This window comes from Centruroides sculpturatus, unplaced genomic scaffold (assembly GCF_000671375.1).
Source record: "Centruroides sculpturatus isolate CEXI.00-Female unplaced genomic scaffold, Cexi_2.0 scaffold261, whole genome shotgun sequence".
Classification (NCBI taxonomy): Eukaryota; Metazoa; Arthropoda; class Arachnida; order Scorpiones; family Buthidae; genus Centruroides; species Centruroides sculpturatus.
The window spans coordinates 679,620-704,609 of NW_019384426.1; the positions used below are offsets into that span (position 1 = coordinate 679,620).

Consider the following 24,990-nt stretch of genomic DNA (forward strand, 5'->3'; position numbering starts at 1 on the left):
AACTAATCACTTATGACTTTATATTCTGCTTTATAATTGATATGAATTTTCTATTGTAACTGTATAAAATGCTTAATTTTCTATTTCCATCTCTGTATGATATTAAATATTTAAAACTACATTTCCAGAAAATTAATCTCAATTTATAGTAGTAAGCATATGGAAATTGTTTTACAAGTTTTATGTAAACCAATTATGTTGTAAAAGTAGAAATCTACTATATATATATATATATATATATCACAATTCTATACCTCAACTGCTTCTCCTTCAAAACAAAAATAACAGTTTAAGCATGTTGGAAAAATCAGTGGATACATTTCAGTAGGCATCAAACAGTGCATCAGTGAACCGCAATGTACTAAAATGTGTTCCAGTGAGTTCACTAGTGCAATGACCAATGTACAGTACATAAACTGTACATTGCACCTACACCTATCGGGCTGTGGATACAGTAATTTCTAATGAAGCAATATGGTCACCTCCATGGTTATATTATTAACACCATTTTGTGCTATTTGTCTGAATTAATCCAAAGTTATTTTGAAAAAGCCAATACAGCATTGTTTGCAACCACCATCTAACAAGATGGTGCCAGATGTTCTAGATAAGCTTATTAAACCTTTCATCAATGTATTGGTTATGGCTGACTTGTGAGACTGATGCATAGTGGAATGAACCCAATAGCTTTAAAATAACAGTACTGAATGCTTGCTGAAAACATGTGATATATATATAAAAAATAATAATTTACAAAAAGTATGTTAACTTTTCACAAGATAAAATTATGATAAAACTAAAAAAAATTCATTACAGAATCTCAGAATTGAGCATTAAAACAATGAAGATAGAATATAGAAAATAATACACAAATCTTCACTAAATATTTGTTTTTTGGTTTTGTTTTAGAATTTAATTAAAAATTAATGATTTTGCACAAATAAAATAGATTAGTCAACAACACATTGATTAGATATATGTAAATTTTTCACAGACAGTAACTAGGAAATCTTAGAAGATAAATAATTATAGAAATTCGTTCTAAATTTGTTATTTCATGTACAGTACTATACATATTTCTTATAATATTTTGTTTTCACATAATAGTTCGTAATGTAGATTAGTGCTGTCCAAACTATGACTCCAGTGGGCCAAATCTGGCCCACAAACATATTTCACATCACTTATTATAGAAATAGATTTACTTTTTGTAGTACATAAGGATATATAAAATATTTGTGGATCACCTACTGACTTATGTGCAATTTGGCCCATCAATTGAGAAATTAAGACAGCACTGATGTAGCCCATTAAAGATTCTGAAAACAGTATCAAAAAACAATAGACTTGTAACCAAAACTGACTTTTCATATAGAATATTTTTGTATGTTTATATATTAAGAATCATTGGTAAACTAAGTTGTTAGATAAGTTTGGTTCATTCAAGTCTTTAATTAGCTTCCCAAAAATTAATTGAGATCCATAACTCAAATCATTGCTATTCATCTTTAATGATTTGATAAATAACCAATTGTAATGTTATATGTAACCTTTATGCATACGATTTAATGGAAAGAATATCTGTGCAGCCTCAAGGAACTAAATTGCTTGAGGATGCACAGATGCTCTACTGAATGTTTAATTTCCTGTAACATGTAGAACACTGGTTATCTAATCTGGTAGTTTGTATATTTAGTGCCTGTAGATGGCCAATTCATGTTCACATTATGCTACAAAAATCACATTGATTGTTGTTTCATTACTGACAAGGTGTTCACACTATATGATTTTACCAGTTCACTAATTGGAAACAAACTACCACTTATATCTTCAGTATGAAGTAAGTGTTTTATAATTTCAGTTAACTAAAGAAATAATTTTTTATTAATCAATTAATTTTTATTTGAATATTCATTAATCAATATAATAACTTAAATTGGTGGTAGTTCAAAATTTTGTTAACTCAATCTCTCAATTAATTTTTTGTCCTTCTTCTAGGCCATGAACAGAAAAATAGTGATTAATATTAAATAAATGGAAATTGAGCATCACGTGGTATGTTTTCACATGATAAATAGGGTTCAGCTGATTCAACTTTGTCACTTGTTAGGCAATTTCTGTGTTGTTTATAGAGTCAAACAACAAAATTTGTAGTATGAACCTAGCTGAAGTTAGCTAAAATTATTTGTTCATGTGCAAATTATAAACTGAAAATTAAACATTTAATTTCATTCAGTTGTTGCTTACATTAATCCACAATGGCACAGTATAAAATTATTACCACTAAATTAGATCTGTCTTAAAAATTAACTATGTATCATACACACTTGCCTAAAACTTAAGGACAAACACAATTGCTAGTGGTGATAACTAGAAAAAGTCACTTGGGGATGAGCCCACTATGACAAAGTGCTGCATCACAGTTTGAGGTGGACATATGCCATATGACAGGTCTCTCTCTGCCTGGACATTGTTAAGTACTTTCCATCTTCCACATATGTCCAATTCTGTATCTTTTTCACCAAAGTCTTTACTTTTACTTCTTTGATTTGTAAAATCCTACAAGTTGTTAGATGTTTAGTAATATAGTTTATGCCATATTTATCTGCATTCACCTTCAGTTCTCTCTATTCATGTACAAATGTCATCAGTCTTTAAGTTTTGGACAGATGTATACAGTAGATCCCCCTATAAAAGCGTTTCCTATAGTTATGATTCCTATAAAAATTGTGGCATTATCCGTAAACAACGGTAAAAATAACTCCTATAATACGTAAAACGTCATCGGGCAGCCGAACTACTTACCCGCCGTCCGTAGCGCCACGCTACGGAGAGATTTCTATCGTCTGGACAGTATTATATAAATTATATATAAATTAGGTACTGTACATATAATTATATATTAATTATATATAAATTAGGTACTGTATATATAATTATATATTAACTTAATTTATTGTAACTTTATTATAATTAAATATATATTTTTCGCCGTCTAGCGTCACGCTACGGCGAGTTAGGCGACCTATCGTCTGTTTAGTACTGTAATTTTATACATTTCTTGTGAAAGAAACATTTCTTATTTAACGGCCATAAAAATTATTTATATTAATGATGTCTCCAAAGGTCAACGAAGTTTTCGCAGAAAAATAATATCAGAAATCGCGGCCGCAATTTGATGCGCTGTTCCGCGACGAAACCAAGCTTTAGCAACGGGCGTAGTCGAACGGTACACACTCGGTAAGCAATCCTACAATTTTTTGTTTATAACGTAGTTTATACGGATTATTTTCAAAAAAATATACGTATTTTGGAAATGTTGAGTCGAATTAGTCTAGAATCGATTAATTTTATGAAAGAAAACCTTTCAAACAGCCGTAGTCCGTAAACTATGATTCCTACAAAATTGATTCATAAAGAACGGAACGTATCTACCGTCTTATAGGGGGATCTACTGTATTTAAAATAATTGTTAAATATATAACTGTGTTTTTCAAAGTTAAAAATAAATTATCTGCAAAATAACTTTAAATTAAATCTTAAAATTCAAACAGGCAAGTAAAATTATCATTCTAGATTTTATTAAAAGAACATTAAAAAAGAAAGATAAATATATATATATAAATATAAAAAAAGACTAACTCCATCAAATACAATAATTTTATTTTACATTTTGACTTTCAGCCAATTTGTTTTTATTTATTTATTTAAAATTTAGCATAAAATTCAAATCATTTGATTACCTTCTGGTGTTTTTTCTAAAATAATAATAATTAATAATAATAAAAAAAGTAAACCAACAAAATTTAGAATTTTGTTTATAAAAGTTTAATGCTCTTGGGTTAAAAATTCTATTATACACTGTATAACAAATGTAAGGTGGAGGACACAAACACAAAACTGACAATAGATGGCGCAAGTGCAAAGCTACACAATGAAGTTTCATTTTAAATCCTTTACCGAGAAATGGCATAAAAGTCTAAACAATTTTTAATATATGCACAGTCTTCATTTTAATGTTGTCACTATACTGGACAGAAAAATCGTAACAAAATAGTTTCCCCTTTTCCTTGCCGCATAAATATTCTCTCGGAGTCATTCTTGGAATATCATTTCGGACCTTGAGATTCGATCGCTTTCCCGTGCGAATCAGTAAGCACGAGCCTTTGTCTATTCTAGTTTCGACCGTAAACTGCCAGGCCAAACCAAAGTATATTGTACTCTGGTTCAGATGAGGGGAGAATACTGTTTGTATTTCATATATATATCTACTATACAAAAAACCAAAATATTTAACCACAATTTAAATAATTTTATAGCACACTCAACAGGTTAGAAATAACACATTATACTTGGAAAGAAATGTAACTTTCCAGGTCCCCTGAATGATGGCAGTAAAGTTATATATTTATATATATATAATTTTTTTCTTTGTAATTCATTTCTTACATTGGTTTTAAATGGCAAACAGAACAAATGGTAAACCATATATGTGCAAACTGTAGCTATTATATCAGATAATAAAAATTACTACATTCTGTACATAACACAACACCGAATTTGCACGCCAATTTAAAACAGCGTGACACTCTTGATATATGGCCGTTAATATTTTATGGAATCAACCATGTTTTTAATGCCTTTCGTCCTACTGTGTGCTATAAATTAAAATGTCAAGTTTCGGAGGGTGTCCGGGAATGGATTTTTACTAAACCCGTGCTTTGTAAAAGTGCCATTTCTTGTTTTGTGAGCTGCTTTCTATTTTTCTGTGAAAGCATATGTAGGTGCTCCCGTGCATATCTTACTTTTTGATAATTTCTTAACAAAAAGCAGCGATGCTTCTGAATGAAACATCTTTGCTGATGAGATATAGGTTTTAATGATAGTGCTGGCGATGACTTGGTTGTTGGAACAATCTTTGGTTTCCGTTTAGTCGCTTGTACCTTTTTCCTAGATCCCAAAGGCGGTCTTCCTACTTTTTTCTTCTTCTCATTTCTAGTCTGTGGCTGCTGGACCTGAGTTGTAAATCTCTGTGAACGGCCTCCAATGAAACCTCTACATTTTGAACTACCGCATTTGCATTCCTGTAATGTTTCCATATTGAAATTATGGAAATTGTAATCATAACAAAGTTCTGTATCGGGAGGTATATCTTTAAGTGCAAATAATCCTATCCTGTAAACTCCATTCACAGACCATTTTTGCATTTCACAGTTTGGTTCACAGGAGTGATTCACAAAACGTCCTTCTCCACCCATGCGATAACCATCGATCACCATCCCACTATCTAAATTCAGACAATAATGATGACGATCATTTGAGTAACGTTCAATCATGCGCTGTCGGAACTGCTGCTCACTAACTACTTCACCAAGATATTCCAAAATAAAACTTCCTGCTTTTATTGCTTCTGTGGTGCGAATTCCCCATCCACGATCTGCAGTCATAAAACGTTCCAAGCCTGGACTCCATTCATGTCTTTGTATTCTTTCATTGGAACACTGGTCACCACATGGACAGAGCTGAGGATTACATTCTACATACATGATCCTATTCAAACAATCTGGTCCGCAACCTTTCTCAGTTGCTTCTTTGGGTCTGATACAATTGCAACTCTGTACTTCAAAACGGGAAACAGGTTTGATATCTACATAAACATTTGTTCGTGTCTTTTTATAATTAGTTGATGGATCAATTTGGTATAGGAGTTGTTTATGTTTATACAGCCACCACAAATCATAAGGTAGCAGAAAATCTGATTGCCTTTCACGTAAATATCTTCCAACATGAATAGGTGGTGGTAATAAACATTGTTCACATTCATTGCTTATCTTATCTTTAAATTTTGACTTTTTGCCATTTTTCTTATAGATTTTTCTTGAATTTGCCTGTCTTTGAGACCATTCTTGTAGAATGTTCTGATCATCAGGATTTAAATTAGCAAATTCAGCATTTTCTCCCTGAGAAGATCCATCTTGTTTAAAATATGAAGAATAAAGACCAGCTTTTAAATATTGCTTTTTTGGCATGCGAGGTTCTTTCTTACAAAGTTTTTTACCTTCACTCTGCCCAGAACTACGACCAGTTGAAGATTCAGTAACAGTGATAACTTGAGGGTAATCAGGCTGTGTATGTGTTTCATTTGGATACAGTTTTGGTCTTTTTACGATTGATTCCTCAACCTCATCTTGTACAAAAGATTTTTCGGTAACCTCATTGTCTTTTGTTGCTGATTTTACCACATATTCAATTGTTTCTTCTATTTTATCATTTTTTGAACAATAAACATCAGTGCTGTTTTCATATTCTACATCTTCAAAGTCTAAAATACTTGAGTTGGGAAACATATTGGAATTTTCATCAACTGGCTTTTGTCTCTTTATTGCACGTCGTGTACGTTTCATTTTTCTTGTTCTTAATTTAGGTGGAGGTTTTACTTCCTCTGAGGAAATCTTTTGAATGCAAATCTGACTTTTTAAAAGTTTCATTTGCCTTTCTTTTAATGCAGCAACTGTTTTATTAAATTCTCTATTATCAGTTTTAGGAGATAAACATGCAGAATCCTGTTTCTTTTTACTTAATTCAGCTAGTGTTGAAAGAGGTAGATCATCAGAGTCTGAATCATCAATTTTAGTATCTTCATTAGTTACATCAAATGAAACACTTTCAGACTGATCATAAATTTCAATATCATCACAAGAATATTTTTGAATGCAGCTTTCAATTGCTTCTTCTATAGAATTTGAATCTTTATCATTCATATTTTCATTTACTGAATCTTCTTCATTTAGAGAGGTAGTGGATACCACATAAGGTTTTTGTGAGACATTACCTCTTACAGATTTTTGTTTACATGATACATAATTATCATAAATTTCATTTTCATTACTAGTCATATTTTTTACATATCTATTGATACATGCTTCTATTGCTTCATCTACAGAATTCTTATCTTTAACCATCAGAGCTGACTTTCGCGATGAAATGGATTTTATAGACTTGCTGTCTAGCCGAAAATTATCTTTTCGATTACACTCACCATCATGTTGCAAGATATCAATTCGATGATGTCGCTTTTTAAGAGGCAAACAATTTTCACTAACTTCTACCTTTTCCTCAGATGATGGAAGCAAACTAGAATGAACAGAATTTGATTTTCTTCCATTTTTCTTAGGTTTTTCTTTAACTCCTTGTTCACTTTCAATTGTATTTTCCAAAGAAACATTTTTGTTGTTACCAGTTTTATGATGATCCTCTTTATTTATTTTTACTAAATTTTTAACCCTGAAAATTGATGGCAGTAGATTTTCTTTATGTTTGAGTGAATTATTAAGCAAACTTTTGGATATATAACAAATCTGAAGTAAATTTATTAATTCATCTAAATCTGCTAAAAATACAGGATCATGTTTTGTTTTAATGTGCTTCATTTTCTTTTTCTTCTTATTTCCTTCAGATGGTTGTGCCACTTGTTCTATTTCAGCAGAATCTTCCAAACAATCTAACATATTAACTTCTTTTTCATTTTCTTCTGTCTTATCTGTAACTTCAGTTTCTTTATTTGTAACAACTTCAGCATTTTCACTGGTATGATTATCCAGCTCAACAGTTTTTAAACTTTCAGATTTCATATTTACAGTACTAACTAAACTCTTATTTTCATCATTTGTTGAATTTGGTGAGGCAAGACATATAGTTTCACTCCAATAACCTGTAATTGTTGCTGGTGAAGTGCTAACATCAAAATCATAATCATAAGAATTACATTGTTTATCATCATATTCATTCAGATTCGATTTTCTACTTTCTACATTCTCAAAGGGCATATTGCTACCATTGCTGCAGTCATCACTCTGTGCTGAACACATCACTGTATCTGCACTGAACTGAGTATCGTCTCTGTCATACATTGCTACTTTTGAAGAATCTTTATCATCAGTAAAAGACTTACCTATTGAATTATCATTAAAATCTAAATCACTTAAATCATCAGATTCTATATTTTGAAACTGTAAACTAATCGAATCTTGTACATTTTGAATTAATTTTTGTAATTCACTGTCAGCTTTTCCAGTATCGGCATGTCTTTCATTTGAAGAATTTCTATGCTGTTTCTTTTTAACAGAATTTTCTGAGGACTGATTATTACTAGCATCACACATATTTAATTTTTCAGCATTATCAAAATTGATTGATTTTTTTTCTTGGTTTGAAATTTCCTTTGATTCATATAACTTATCGTCGTCATCTACAGCATCACTATTATACTGATAATCACTTGGAGATTTTACCTGAGGAGTATGACTCATCTGAAAATCTTCTGTGGAATCTTGAAATAATTTATTTTCATTAACATTAAAATTTAATTCTTCATTTCTCTCTATGGACATCACAGGAGATGAATTTATATTATTACTTTCTTCGGATCTATATTTACATGGTGAATTTGAAGAATAAATATTAGAATAACAACGTTCTGGAGTGCTTTCGCCCTCCTTTACATGTTGAAATTTATTTTCTGTACAGGTTTGTGATGATAAATCTGCATTAGTATAAGAAGAAACATTAAAAAGACTGCATTCACTTGTCTGCAGAGGAGAGTCACCCGAAGATTGTATTCCACTATCTGGAGAAACATTTGACATTGTATTTACAAGAATAGTGTCACATTCTAAATTCGAAGAATGGCATGCACTATATGCCAATACATTCAAAGGTTCAACGACAGACTCGGATTTGGAATGAAATTTTCTATTATTCGAACAATTGTTTTTATCAGAAGTAAAATTATCATTATCTACATACCTTTTAACTACTGAATTATGAACGTGTTTTCCCTTAGATGAACTTGCATCACATGCTTTATAACCAAAATTAACAATTTCTATATTTTGAAGATAATTCTTTTTTTCAGATTTTCTCTCTTTGGCACTCTTCCCCCTATTTTTCTTACCCAAATTGTATTTGGCTTCCGATGAGAGAATTAACTCTGTGTCGGAATGATGACCCATCTCCTTCATGCCGTGTTTAACGGCAACAAAGTCCACCGTCTTGCTTTCCGAAAACACTGGGCGTTCAAACTTGGAGCGCCTCTCGTTTAACTCGCTCCTCACTGTTTTACAATTTTCTCTATTGATGACCGGAGAGTTCTTCTTCTCTCTCTTCATGCCAAATTTAAATAAAACCTCGGAACACTCTTTAGAATCAGATCTATAATTTTTATAATTCGCATTTACATCATCACTATAAAATTCGCCTTCCCGACTAATGGCACTGCAGTTGATCACCGAAGCAAACTTCTTACCAGACGACTTGGCATCGCCTTCCGAATCGTTTCTATCGGCGTCTTCACGACGGGAATCTCCCATGCTGGCCTCGAAAACCCCCGCGCTCGACACATTATACTGCGAATGCTTGATGACCATCTTCAGAGACGGCCTGGCGTTCTCGGCAGTAGATTCAACAACGTTAGTGTCTACCTCCGTAGACATTTCGAAATTGGCCGGATGGCAGGTTGTTTTAATCCTCCTTTTAGCGATTTTTAGTTTTAATTGGCCACTTGAGTAGCCTTCACGAACAATGGAGAACTCACGTTCGTCCGATGAACTAGAATAAGTACTCTCACCGTCCGATTTTCGTCCAGTCGACGTATTTTCGTAACGTTTCTGTTCTCTGCCTTTTTTCTGATAATGTTTTTTGGTGGAGATGCCAACTTGCTGTACAGTCTTCATGGTAGTACCATGCAAACCTTTCTGGGCGATCAGGCTCTGTGCCATTCTGAATCATTACCTTTTATTAACTTCACAAATATCTAAACTCACATCAGAATCGTCATCTTTCGTCGTCAAAATTTCCCCTTTCCTTCAAGTTGATGATGGCTAGGCTTAACACCAACATCTTGAATACGCAATATTCTCGATTAATATCGAGCTAAACTTACTTATAACAGTTACCGTATGCATTTTGGATCTTTATCTTATCACTGTTATAACCATGCACATAAACCAATTCATCTTTTTAACTCAAACGAAGGTTTTTTTACTCTACTATCCAAAATGGACGACATCGGCCGAAAGGTGGCGTTTATCGTGATGTATACCACTTATAATTCACATTTTCCACATTAAATATTCATTTCTAATTAATAAAATTTCGTAACTTTTCATGAAAGTTATTAAAATATTTTAACAATTCTTATTGTTTTAACCTATCCGTTTTCTAAATTATGTCACGGGTTTTACGAAAGATGCTATCAATAGATGGCGCTTCCGGTAATGTCGTTTGGTCGCTTTTAAATTTAATCGTCTGTAATTGTTGACAATTTACTTTATTTATTTATTTATTTTTCTTAATTTAATTTTATTTTTAGAATAAATGAGTAAAGTCTCTTTAGTATTTATTTATCGAATAATTCGAAGATAAATTAAAGAGTAAGATAAATTTCATTTTTATACATTTAAATCATTGAAAGATTTAAAATAATTTGAAAATTAATATTAAAAAATGTGAAAAATCTACAATTTCCACTGCAGATGATGCTTTGAACATTACTTATTTGGGGTATTGCTATGCCAACAAGAGAAATTATTAATTAAAGTGTATTGTCAAACTTTCTTGTAGTGTTAGGAACTATGAAGAGAAGAAAATAGCTTAAATGTATTGAACAAGAGTGTTAAAAACATACAGGGGAGGATTAAGATCTGGGACTCCCTAGGCACTGAAGTTTGGGCCTCTCTGCATAATCTTACATTATAAACTCTATAACATCTGATAGTACCTAATGTTGGGTGAGATGATAATTATGCTAATGTGAATAGACCATGTCACAGGATACGTCTTATACTGTATGGTAAAAAATGTATATAAACATCACTTTCTGAAAAAAAAACTTACTTTATTCAATGCTTTAAACCATTTCTGCATCAGTTATTACTTTTATAGCATTTATCAGGTGTACCAGTTAATAATGTGGATTTTTTAATCAAAGAAAACACAAACATTTTAAAAGAAATAGCAAAAGTGCTTTATTCAAAGCATTGTCCATTGCTAGCTACACATTTTCCAAATCTTTCAGGTAATTTCTGGATTTCTCCCAATAGAACTTTGTTTTGAGGCAAATCATTCAGAGACCTTTTTTTCCACTTCTTTGTATGTTTTGCTGCTCAGAAAGTGTGTGCGTCATTGATCGGAACAGATGTAAATTGGAAGGAGCATGGTATGGTGAGTATGGCGGGGGGTGGATTAATACTTTCCATACAAGATCTTTTAACGTGTGTTTAACTAGTTTTAAGGTGTGTGATGGTGTGTTATTGTGAAGCAAAATTACTTTGCAGTGTCTTCTGACCCATTCTGATTATTTTATAATCAACATGTGGTTTAAATTGGTTATTTGTTGTCGGTAACAATCAATATTAACGGTTTCACTTGGTTTAGAGGCTCATAATATACCACATCTTCCTAATCCCACCAAACGCAAAGCGTTATCTTCTTTCTGAAGCAATTTGGCCTTGCAGTATCTGGAGATGGGGCATGTTTACCATAAGCTTTTCGAAGTATACAATAACTTTTAGCAGCATTTTTCTTCAAAATAAAGTAATGAATTAAAACTTCCTGCAAATGCTTTTTTCACAACAAAATTTGACATATTTAAGCATGGAAATATCTATGATGTTAACACTTTCAGAAAATTGAATGTATAAAGTTTGAAAGCTTGTTGTCAATTCAATAAAATGGCATACATATCAAATCTAATATATATCAATATATCTGTAATACCAGGTATTGAACAAAATCTGCATTATTAACTGGTACACCTGGTAGATTGAAAATTCTACAATTCACTTCACAGCAGAAAAACATTCCTATCTAATTTTCATTTCTTATTGATGCAAATAGATCTTTGTATCAGCAGATTATTTGTTATTCACATATTTTATTTTGCACACTGAAAAATATATATAAAGAATGTATCCAGGAGCAAAATATTTATTTCATTTAATATTTTAGAGCATTCTTCCACACACAATCATTTACAATTATATAATGCAAATATTAATAATTTACAGTTGCATCCATAATTATAATCATAATCATTATCAGTTAGGCTATATACTGTTCTGATTTAAAATTCTACAAATTTATCTCTGTAGTCAGCAACAAACATTTCTGTCTAATCTTGGGTTTTTAATGCATTTGCTCTTTGTAACACTATTTCTTATATAAATTGCCCAACTATCTGAGACTGTTAACAGTAGTTAAGACCTTTCCAAATCAACTTTGGAATTCTGTCAAAATTTGGTTGGGCTCTTTCATGTTTTAGAAACAAAATGACATTATATTTACAATGACTATAGCAGAAAACATGTGCAAGAATGATCAGAAGTGAAACATATTTCCTGGTTTGTTTTAACCATCATTACTACTCAGCATTATTTGTTAGTTTGTTGGCAAATAAATGTTGAATGTTATTAATGTATATTGTAACCAAAGTATGTGTGACAGACTCAATTTGTTATTCCTGTCTCTTAAATTATTTTTTCAAAAACATATAGGCCTATAAACACTACTTTTGGGAACATTTCACTTATTGTTATAGATCATTTTTGTATTTTGATTCAGTTCTTTACCATTTAGATTTAAAATTGTACAGATTTATCTCTAATGCAGAAACAAATACTGTTATTTAATCTTGGATCTTTAACAAATCTAGTTATATTGCTCCATTTTTTACTAAAATAAAAATCTACTGGAACGTGAATAACTAATACAAATCCCACCTTTATCTATCCAGCAATATATATTTAATAACATAAAAATGTTTTTGACCGTTTTAATGGTCTTCATCAGTTAATCGAACATTAGAAAAAGAACATTAAAATAGAACGTATGTAATAAATATGAAAAATCAACAAAGGAAATTTATCCAATTCTTATCAGTAAAAAATAGATTTTTTTATTGATAAGAATTGGACTGATAAGAAAAAGAATAAACCATAAGGCCTATTCTTATCAGTAAGAAATAATGTAAAAAAGTATACATAAATATTACTTTTAAGAACATATTACTTAATGCTTTAGAACACACTACACCATTTATCAGTTATACTATTTAAATTTAAAGTTCTATATGCTTATCTCAGTAATAGAAACAAATATTCCCTCTTAATGTAGAATTCTTGATGCTATGGTTTTTACTATTGTTTTTACTAAATGAATAGTTAATGCATTAAAGCTTTTAGATTGAATAGGAATGGTTTATACCTGTTACAAGAATAAGAATTTAAATTTTAAATATAAACAATGTGTGATGATTTTTTGAAATAAATAGATTTTTAAATGTTTACATTTTTACAATATAAATCTCTGTTAGTAATAAAGTTGTAAATACCTGTACACACCAAATATTAATAGAAAAAGATAACATATACCACTGTCTGTTGACATTATGTAAAAGTAGTCTACTTTGTGAGTACTTTCAACAGTATATAATTCCTCTTCAGGCAGAATCATTCATGAATAATAATATACTGTTGAAAGTACTCGCAAAATACATTACTTTTACATAATGTCAACAGACAGTAGTATATGTTATCTTTTTCTATAAATCTGTGTTTATGTACAGTACAGTTGTTTTGTTATTTTAAAATTGAAAATAAATTTGTAATTTGTCAGAATCATATTGTTTACAGTGTTATAAGCATTATACATAGAACTGATTATTGTAAAGTGTATATTATATTATATTTATGTGATCATACCTATCCTTTAACTCTTTATAATATAGTTGTTATGCACATTTTGTTTTATTGTTAATTTTAATTATTAAATGTATAGATGAAAAATTTCAAGTTGCAAATTTCAATGTTATGTTCACCTGTAAATTGTACTGATTGTAAATGACATGATGTATATGACATGATGTGTATGTATATTGTAAATGACATGATTGTAAAAGTCTATGATGATTTATTGAGCATGTAAAAAATTTCCATCTTTTGGGCAATTTTCTTTTTCATGTACTGTACAATACTTTGTTACCTCCAAATAACTTTTCATATATAAAATTCAAACTTTTGTACATTTTCAGCTGACAAACAAAAATTTCAAGCTGTTATTTTCTGCCAGTTTTGATTTTGATAACAGCAAAACCAAAAAACCAAAGTGTTAATTTTTATTGCCTATTTTATTTAATTTATGATTTTAACATTTTAAATAATCCTTATGCATTATATCATGCTTGCTGTAAAAAACTAAAATTCTCTCATATTAATAGATTTCATAATATTTCTTTTTAGCTGTCTGAAAATGAAACTTCTTCTATAGCATGTAAATCTATTGCCTGATTTTTAGACATTTAACTTTCATATGCTTCTTTATGAACATGTTTATGTTCCAAAGTTAAATATCTAGATTAGTTTATAGTTCAAATGAAATTTTGGAATTGTTTAAGCTTTCATTTTAAATCTTTCAAAATTTGATCATATTTTTATTTAATATTGTTTAATTGGTTGTTAATTATGCTTGACCTTTACTATATCAGTTTAAGTTTACTGTATCATATTAATTAATCACTATGAAAATTATATTAATGCTATATATGATAATTTTAAATGTTTGTTTAATTAAGTGATAATAAATTAATTCAAAATGGAAATTATTTTGATAAATTATTTTTAAGATAATAATTTTGATCTCAATATTTAATATTATTTAGAAAAGTTTTAATGGATTGTAACATCTGTAAATTGTTTATTTTTTTGAATAATAAACTATGACTAAAGATTTTCCTCATTTTTGAAATCTCTGTTGTAACAGATGCACTTTTTAAAATAGAAAAATATTTTAATTTACTGTGTAAAATTAAATATTAACCCATTGTTACTTGAGGGTGAGCACTGCACTCAGTTTCACTTTAAAATGTTTGTAATTAGAGCTTCATGGAAGTTTTATGGCCAAACTCTTGTCTACCTTCTTTCCCGTGAATCCTCTCAACAAGATACTGGAATAAGAAATAATAGTCATCACTAACATTCTTAGTGCTGCCTTCGTTTTAGTCTTGTTGAGAAGTTAGCGTGGTGCTCACCCATGAGCAATTGTGTCTTTTTTCATATTCAAAGTAGTACAATTCTGATTACAAGATGATATTGTATATATTTACTTTCCTGGAACAGGACAAAATTATTATGAAATGGCTTGACAAGGAGTCTGAGAAAGAAAATGTAGGCTCTTTCCTTGCAGACATATCACATTTTTAAAATTTACAATTAATAATGCTGGGCTTAACAATTACTGTAAGGGCTACTTTATAAACCTGGATGAAACTGGGCATAACAAGCGAGTTAAATTTAAATAAGACAGTTTATTATAATACTGCCATGAGTTTGACAAAGAAGCCTGAATACTTTCTTCACATAAATATGCTGTTTTATTGTTTAGGAATTAATAAAACATCTATACCAAAAAATCATCATCATAGTTTTCTCATAAATTTTTCAACACAATCATATCTGTAGGAAAATATGCAAACTTTTAATTCAAACAAATTTTTTCTAATAATTTTTCTGGATTTTACGTAGACTAAATGTCAAATTCATTTTCTTTACTAATTTATGTTGACTCAGTCTGTTGCTGAAGTTTTACTTACAGAAATCTGTAATAATGGAAGTTATAACAAAATATTTTTTTAATTAAATGCATATTTTGTATTTTTTAGATGTGTTATTAAACATTACATAATATATTAATAATGCATAAATAGCAAAAATAATATCAGTTATTGGCTAATAATTAATTTGTTATTTGAATAAAAGTGTTTCTAAAATCAAAACCATTTACACTTTTCTAGCAAATGGGTTTAATCATTAAATGAACGTACAAATGTTTTGGTTTATTTCATAAAGCTGCCTAAGGTTTCAAAATACAAAATTCTAAAATTCCTAATTAGAATTCTTCAAATATTTGATGTTTGTTGTATGTTCATTGTTTGTTCCAGCAAATGTTTAATCATTTGCTAGAAAGTTGTAAATGGTTTTGATTTTAGATGTTATCTGTTCTGGCTTTTTTATTGGATTTTGAATAAAACTGTTTTTACTTGTATTATTCTTATATTTGTTGCTTATTTATGTTTAACAGAGATAAGTTAATGCTTTTATAAATAATATTTTAGTTTGTTTTTTGAAAATATCATTCTCAAACACTCCAGCAATTCAAAGCATTACCATGGTTACCAAAATATAAACAAAACATTTACTGTGACAATAGTTACATAAACAATTTGTGGAACTTGACTTGTATCTAAATTTAAATGTGAAAAAGTGATAGTTAGGAGTCATGCTTATATAGTCAATTATCATAGTTATAGTTGATGATGAATGCCTTGCTTATTTCTGTAAACACAGTAATATTTCAAGCTGTTATAGCTTTTCAGAATAGATATATAATTTAGGAGTACTTAGATTACATAAGTGATTTTGTTTGTAAATTTAGAATTTGTAAATTCCAATGTAATGAATTTAAAAAACAAGTTGATTTAGATTACTTATCCATCTGTATATCTCAGAGAATTGGAAATAAAATCAAATAGCAAAAGTTATGTCATTAAACGATCCAGTGAATTTTTTTAATGGAGTATATTAAGGCTAATTAATAATCTGATACAAAGCAATTTGACTAGAAGATACATTCCCATTTTGGACTCATTTTTTTTCTTCCAGAATATTCTGAATTAAAAACTTGAATACATAGAGTGGATGTCACGCCAACAATTTTATTGATTTAAGAGAAAAATTCACATAAAATGGCATTAAAGAACATTTTAAGAATTATAGTCCTTCATAATTCCTAGCTGTTGGTTTTCAAAGGGAATTTTATACAAGCCTGCTGTTTCTTCTTTCTTAAGCTTGTCCTTATCGTTTCTGAGAATACTGTATAAATTAGGACCTCTTTTGTAAACAATTTTGGAGCATTTTTTGTCTGAAACCTGCTTCATGATGTCCCTATATTGGAGTCACTAAACGGAATTTGGCTATTAGGCTTAAAGAACATAGATATGACATTAGTAAAGGACATTGTACCACAGTTTAGTTTGGCACAATCAGAGGCTTCAGTAGTTAAATGGAATGAAGCATCTATTCTCAAGACTGTGCGGTCCCCGTCGTTGGCTTTGCAACATGAAAAAATTTAAATTTATAAGAGTAAATTAAGGGACGGCTGTTGGTTGCTGATGGTTTAGCTTCGGCATGGAAATTCTTTGTAAAAGAAAAGTTAAAACACACAAATTCTTAGTTCCTATCTGCCCTTTATAATGTGATGCTTTTTGATGTATATTTTTTATGAATTTAATTCTTTTGTGCATTTAATCTTTTGCTTTATTTTGTTTTTGTTTTTTATATCGCTTTATTATTTATATTAATATGGTTTCAATTTATTTATTATAATTATTTTGTATATTGATTGGTGAATTTGTTTTACGTTTTAATTTTGAATTTGTAATGTTCGAAAGTTCCGTTTTAACACAATTTTCAAATTTGTTTGATAGCCTGTCACCTGATGATGGCCTATTCCATTAGGCTGAAAACGTTTGTTATTTAATAAATATTCTCAGCATTATAAGGTGTTAAATGTTTTATTAAATGTTTTAAAAGAAGCTGAGTTTGATATTCAATTTATTATTATTGTCATTTAGTAATAAAATTAAGATTATAGAATGTGTGTATACAAAATTGATTTCTCTTTTCTATTTTAAATAATGTCAAAATAGATATTTTATGTAAGGTCGTAGTCATAAAGCCATTTAAGTTGCAATGATTTTGAAAATATTTCCTTGTTTATTTGAACATTTAGTTTTATTTAGGTTAGATTCAAATTAACCTATTGTTTCAAAATTAAGGGTCAACTTTAAATCTTTAAAGTCAAGATAATTTTGTATTGTAATGTTGAAAAAAAATCACTTTTAAGCATTGTAAAAAGAAAAACGTATAGTAGACCCTTGGTTTAATGAACTAATTGAAGGTGTCTGCCATTGTTGAAAGTCTGTTAAATCGAATGTTTTTTAAAAAAGTAAATTAATAATGAATTTAAATGTTTAAGATGTGTTAAAGTGTTGTTATAATGTATAAGTATGAATAAAATATATAATAATATAATGTTATTGAGAAATTTATACTAATTGACTCATTGATTCAATCTTAGGCATGTTCTCTTTGTGAATAAAAAAGGTTTTCAGTTTTTCCTACAGGACAAATCTTTGTCTATTAAATTGAGAGTTTGCTGTATTTTTTTTTAACTTTTTCAAGACATTCTTGCTTTGTTGAATATTGATGTTTTTATAAATGGGAGCATCTTCTTTTCATCTCTAATTCTGTAAATTTTGAGAAATTAAGTTTGAATGTTTAAGATAACTATCAAGAAAACTAGACATATAACAAATTACTTCTCAAAGTAATTTGTTATATGTCTAGTTTTCTTGATAAAGTGAAAAGTTTTTTTGAGGAATAGACTTGACAATGCTATGAACCAGTCCTACTTTTTGTCTTGTTACATATTGTGAGAAACACTTAAATCTTGAATTATGTACTAGAGGAAATTTCACCAGCATTACCAAATCTCCTCCTCAGAAATAAATGTTCTATATAATCACCACATATTAATTTATTTTAATATCTTGAGAACATTTTTATTATATTAATTCAAAATACATAGTTATGAATGTATATGATAAAATTTATTTTTTAATTTCAGATGTAATATATAATGTTTAGACTTGTCAGATTCTGATACAGATATGGAAACTAATTCAACTAATAATTTAAATAAATTGCCAAGAGGTTTAATTGGAAGAAGAGGATTACCTATTGCAAGAGGAACCAGGTAAATACTTATCTTGAAATGAAATAAATAAATAAATATATATATTTTTTATTATGTGTTTGTTTGCATAATTTTGTTAATTGTTAGCATACTTTTTATCATATAGTTTTTCNATATATATATACACATTCATCCCTTGATTTACACAGTAGATATGTTCCTAGAAAAATCGTGTGTAAAATGAGATACTGAATTCATACAAAATAGAAGGATATGTTCAATTAAACTGTAAATCGTATAAATTGATCTAAAGAATGCAAGCGAAAGTTGAAGATATGTTCTTTATAACTGTGTAAAATGAGATAAGGATTAAAAAAAAAAGATGAGCTCATTAATTTTTAAAGGCAATTTAAATTAATGCTTATATGTACAGTACTTTTTCTATTTACTTTTGAAAATCATTTTGTTGTTTGAAATAATTCAAACAATGTTTATTTACATTCTACTGGATGTTGTGACCTCAGCAAGTTTCATAATTTTACATGCAATAAAAGTTTGTTTTGGACCATTTCTTTGGTCTCTATCTAAAGACATAATGTGTTGGATCAAAAAAATTGTGATGTATTTGAATGTTTACAGTAACTGATGCACATCTGTCTAGAAACCTGTCTTCCCCTGAGATTTGTATGAGAATAACCTGCAAATGGCTACCAACAGCTGTCTCAAAAACTTTTTTTTTTTCATTTAAAAACTGTGTAAAAGCAAAACCACGCAAATTGAGTACTGTGCAAATCAAGGGATAGGTGTATATGTTATGATCAATGATTTAAACTCTAAAATGATGTGAATGTCTGTTCATTTACATGAATAAGCAAAGTAACATGGCAATGATATCTTTGATCAAACATTCATGTCATTGTCCAAACACATTAAACATTCATGTCTTGCATCAGATACCATGTTCTTTTCAAGTGATTATTGTCAACTTGATTATTGTTTTTTCTAGAGCATCACACACCTATGATTAAGTACAGTGGTACCTCAGGATACGAAATTAATCCGTTCCGAAACTGAGATCATATCATGAAAATGTCGTAAGGTGGATCATCTTTTCCCATACGATTACATGTAAAACCAAATAATTCGTTCCAACGCGAAAAACATACTCAAATTAAAGCCAAGTAATACAGTAAAAAAATAACTGTAGTAAGAAAAACAAATGAAAAATGCGAACTAATGTAACGTCGTATGGTGAGTTTTTGTTCGTATCGTGGAGCAAGATATGTTAGAATTTCATGTCGTATCCTGAAAATTTCGTATGCTGGGGCGTTCGTAACCTGAGGTACCACTGTAGACTTATTTAGTTATATAATGTAAGCATATGCAATATATTAATTTTTTGGGATCTCCTAGGTCCCAACATTTAAAAGATTAATGAATGTAAGCCTAAACAGGGCATAAACTCTAGTATAGGTGCCTATTATTTTTATACCTCCTTGATGAGGTGATCAAGGATATAGGTGATCAAGGTGATCAATATAGGTCAGGGATGACCAGCAAGTTGATCAGTGTCTTATTTTTCATTGATTGCAGAAAATATGGCCCATTAAAACATGAAGCATGATGTAATTTTAAAAGGAAAAACAACCAGTAGTTTTGAAAGCATCATCGCTGATTGGCCACCGATCATCGGACCACCACCGCACCTCCGACAGAGCTATGAAGTGCTGATTGGTCAATCAATCCTGCCATCAATCCAAAGATTGAAGTTTAGGCAGAAAAGTTAAGCTCGATAGGAACTTCAGGTTAAGGATGTTTTGTTTAAGTTCAGTTTAATCTTGGCTTAGGACTTCACGTTGGTCAAAGGAACTTGGTTAAGTTGGTTAACGTTAAGCTTGAGGCAAGATTTCATTTGTCTTGCTGTTTCTTCGACGAATGCTGGAAGGAGCTTATATCTAGCTACAACTCAGGGATTGCAATCCCTGAATCGTAGCTAGGTGTCTTTTCAACAGATCTGTTCAGGATTAAGGAACTATTTGAACTCTAATTTATTTTGTGTGTGTGTGTGTGTGTGTGTGTGTGAAACCTACATTGTAAATATCTTAAACATTGTAATTTATTACTCTTGTGAAACATTGTAAGTTAAGTTTGTAAATTTTAATTGATATTATAAATCTTTTAAGTTTGACTCCATAAATACTGTTAATAATGTAAGATTCACTAAAACTTAATATCATTTTTTTAACATTGTGAGGTTTTTTACCAATTTTTACCTGTGTTTAAGAAGAGTTCTTCAAAGCAAATTTTTTAAGACTGTTACTTCTGTGGTAGTGTATAAAGGATAAAGATGGACTCAAAAGTTAATTTGACTTTTTGTAAATAGTCTAAACTTCAGACTAATTTTATTTAGGTACTTATTAATAATAATATGTACTGTACTATGAATTAATCAAATTTATTTTATTGTTATAACTAATAGCTAAGGATAACATAAAAAGTTTTAAATATCAACTTTTTTCTACTCGGATTGTTGCATGAGGCCCCTGGAAGAGTGAGGCCCTGGGCGATTGCCCTGCTCGCCACCCCCTAAGGCTGCCTCTGGTAACAGTGACGCCATCCTCTTCAAAATAAAGAGGCCCACGATGCCTACAGAGGACAAAGTACATCAAACGGTGACTTTCAGGCTGTGAAGAGGTTGTTGGTGGAGAGCTCAGGGTTCCAGCAGCCCAATAACGAAAATTCTGCTTATTCACTGTGCCAGACAGATGAAAATACACTTCATTGCTACTCCATACAATACCGCTAGGAGACACAGCTGTAAGGATTGCATTACAACAATCTCTACATCTTCCACAATCTACTGGACTCAATTCTTGAGCAATCATAATCTTGTAAGGGTGTAACTTAAGGTCACAGTGCAAAATTTGGTTTACCATTTGAACCGAGTGTAGAGGCATGTTTCTGAGCAGAACATGTTGGAGACTGCTCTATTGATGTTCTGAGTGCTGCGATGTTTTCAGGTATTCTCACAGATTTGGGATGCCCAACTGGCTTTTTAGGATTTGCAGATCCTGTTGCCCTTAAATTTTAGATCCATTCCAAAATTGTTTTCTGATCAGAAACACTTTCGTTTGGATTTAAACCAAATTGCATGCGAAATGCCCTCTGTGTCGCAGTCATAGACTTGGCATTTTTGAGAAAAGCCTCCATGATAAAGCCCTGTTGTTCACCCAACCATGGTATGTTGACTACTGAAAACCTTATCGTTCATTCCACCTAGCGGGACCGATCACCTCCCATTGGATGACATCATTTTTAAAACCTAACCAAAAAAACCTTATTACATGTACTGTACTTTGAATAAATAAAAATTTTTCCATATTATTGTACTGTTCTTTTTAAAATTTACCTCGTAAATGTGGGACTCTATTATACCCCACCCTATATTTTTGAACTTGATCTCTTACTCGGTTTCATCACTTAACCTACAAGGTCTGATAAGTCTATGCAAATCAGCCAAATTTGGGCTACATCGGGGAGAAGTACTGACACCGTTCTAGCTTGATTGGGCTCCAGGGCCATTGAATTCCTTAGGGGAGAGTCAGAAGGAGAGAGGTGGCTTATTCTCTTAAGGAATGAAGAGCTATACTACATATCCATCAACTTAACTTATTCAAATTAACTTAACTTAGTTTAACTTAAATAAAATTGTACCGGTACATTGAAGTATGTGTAAATAAAGGACTGAACTTACAAAATGTGAAATCATAAGATTTTCTTTCTGTAAACAGAAGAAATTGTACTGTCTTTTGGCATTAGATTCATTTTGTTGATGTATTAGAGACTGTAAAATTTCTTCCATATAATATATTTGGCATCATAAGTGAGAATATAAAGTTTTATATTGATATTCTTTCTGAATGGACAACAATACACTGATACATATGACTGACTGAAGGAGAGTAATATGATGAACCAACTCTTAAATTCTTTAATAATAAAAAATATTAAAAAACAGGAGGAATAGAAACATAGATTTAGTTAATTGGGAAATGATGTAATTCAATTAAGATTCCGCAATCAATTATCAAAGATTAAGATGAATAATATACATGGTAAGAAAACACTAAACACTATCTTTCTAGCACAGAAATTTAATAAAACAAGCATTTTTGGCTTGCTTGAGAAGCCTTTTTCAGAATTACCATTACAAAACAAATTTAAAAAGATTCTATTTTGGAATTCTTTCTAGACTGCATATTGTAATATCAACACACTTACTAAAACACCTTTTCTTGCAGCCGACGCTTTATTATAACAACTTTCAAACGTTTTCGGTCTTGTTAAAAGACCTTTCTCAAGAAAATAAAATTAACTAAGTAACAAAATAAACACCACAATCGTAAATCNTTTGAATTTGTAATGTTTGAAAGTTCCATTTTAACACAATTTTCAAATTTGTTCGATAGCCTGTCACCTGATGATGGCCTATTCCATTAGGCTGAAAACGTTTGTGATATATTGATTGGTGAATTTGTTTTACGTTTTAATTTTGAATTTGTAATGTTCGAAAGTTCCGTTTTAACACAATTTTCAAATTTGTTTGATAGCCTGTCACCTGATGATGGCCTATTCCATTAGGCTGAAAACGTTTGTTATTTAATAAATATTCTCAGCATTATAAGGTGTTAAATGTTTTATTAAATGTTTTAAAAGAAGCTGAGTTTGATATTCAATTTATTATTATTGTCATTTAGTAATAAAATTAAGATTATAGAATGTGTGTATACAAAATTGATTTCTCTTTTCTATTTTAAATAATGTCAAAATAGATATTTTATGTAAGGTCGTAGTCATAAAGCCATTTAAGTTGCAATGATTTTGAAAATATTTCCTTGTTTATTTGAACATTTAGTTTTATTTAGGTTAGATTCAAATTAACCTATTGTTTCAAAATTAAGGGTCAACTTTAAATCTTTAAAGTCAAGATAATTTTGTATTGTAATGTTGAAAAAAAATCACTTTTAAGCATTGTAAAAAGAAAAACGTATAGTAGACCCTTGGTTTAATGAACTAATTGAAGGTGTCTGCCATTGTTGAAAGTCTGTTAAATCGAATGTTTTTTAAAAAAGTAAATTAATAATGAATTTAAATGTTTAAGATGTGTTAAAGTGTTGTTATAATGTATAAGTATGAATAAAATATATAATAATATAATGTTATTGAGAAATTTATACTAATTGACTCATTGATTCAATCTTAGGCATGTTCTCTTTGTGAATAAAAAAGGTTTTCAGTTTTTCCTACAGGACAAATCTTTGTCTATTAAATTGAGAGTTTGCTGTATTTTTTTTTAACTTTTTCAAGACATTCTTGCTTTGTTGAATATTGATGTTTTTATAAATGGGAGCATCTTCTTTTCATCTCTAATTCTGTAAATTTTGAGAAATTAAGTTTGAATGTTTAAGATAACTATCAAGAAAACTAGACATATAACAAATTACTTCTCAAAGTAATTTGTTATATGTCTAGTTTTCTTGATAAAGTGAAAAGTTTTTTTGAGGAATAGACTTGACAATGCTATGAACCAGTCCTACTTTTTGTCTTGTTACATATTGTGAGAAACACTTAAATCTTGAATTATGTACTAGAGGAAATTTCACCAGCATTACCAAATCTCCTCCTCAGAAATAAATGTTCTATATAATCACCACATATTAATTTATTTTAATATCTTGAGAACATTTTTATTATATTAATTCAAAATACATAGTTATGAATGTATATGATAAAATTTATTTTTTAATTTCAGATGTAATATATAATGTTTAGACTTGTCAGATTCTGATACAGATATGGAAACTAATTCAACTAATAATTTAAATAAATTGCCAAGAGGTTTAATTGGAAGAAGAGGATTACCTATTGCAAGAGGAACCAGGTAAATACTTATCTTGAAATGAAATAAATAAATAAATATATATATTTTTTATTATGTGTTTGTTTGCATAATTTTGTTAATTGTTAGCATACTTTTTATCATATAGTTTTTCAAATGAAATTTTGTGAAATGATGAGTAATAGCTTAACAGTGATGTGTTATTTTTTAAAATAATCTATTCAATAAACATCCATTAACGTCCCCAACCCGTGTGACGTCAGAGGTCGAGGTTGACACTTTTT

General features: G+C 29.8%; 2 protein-coding genes across 2 annotated transcripts in view; one reads left to right on the top strand and one right to left on the bottom strand.

Moving 5' to 3' along the window:
• Positions 1 to 4,178: 4,178 nt before the first annotated feature.
• LOC111619589 lies at positions 4,179 to 10,076 on the bottom strand. The gene has a single exon (XM_023361348.1). The coding sequence runs from the start codon at positions 9,774 to 9,776 to the stop codon at positions 4,674 to 4,676; it is 5,103 nt and encodes a 1,700-aa protein (XP_023217116.1). The 5' UTR covers positions 9,777 to 10,076; the 3' UTR covers positions 4,179 to 4,673.
• A 14,533-nt stretch (positions 10,077 to 24,609) lies between these two features.
• LOC111619592 (DNA-directed RNA polymerase III subunit RPC4-like) overlaps positions 24,610 to 24,990 on the top strand; it is a 53,389-nt gene continuing 53,008 nt past the window's right edge. Inside the window, exon 1 of the mRNA XM_023361357.1 lies at positions 24,610 to 24,748. Within this exon, the coding sequence (XP_023217125.1) occupies positions 24,663 to 24,748 (86 nt within the window). The 5' untranslated portion in view covers positions 24,610 to 24,662. The remainder of the gene's footprint in view (positions 24,749 to 24,990) is intronic.

Bases quoted from the DNA above. Each gene is read 5' to 3' on its own strand.
- LOC111619589 (XM_023361348.1), bottom strand. From the start codon at position 9,776: ATGGCACAGAGCCTGATCGCCCAGAAAGGTTTGCATGGTACTACCATG.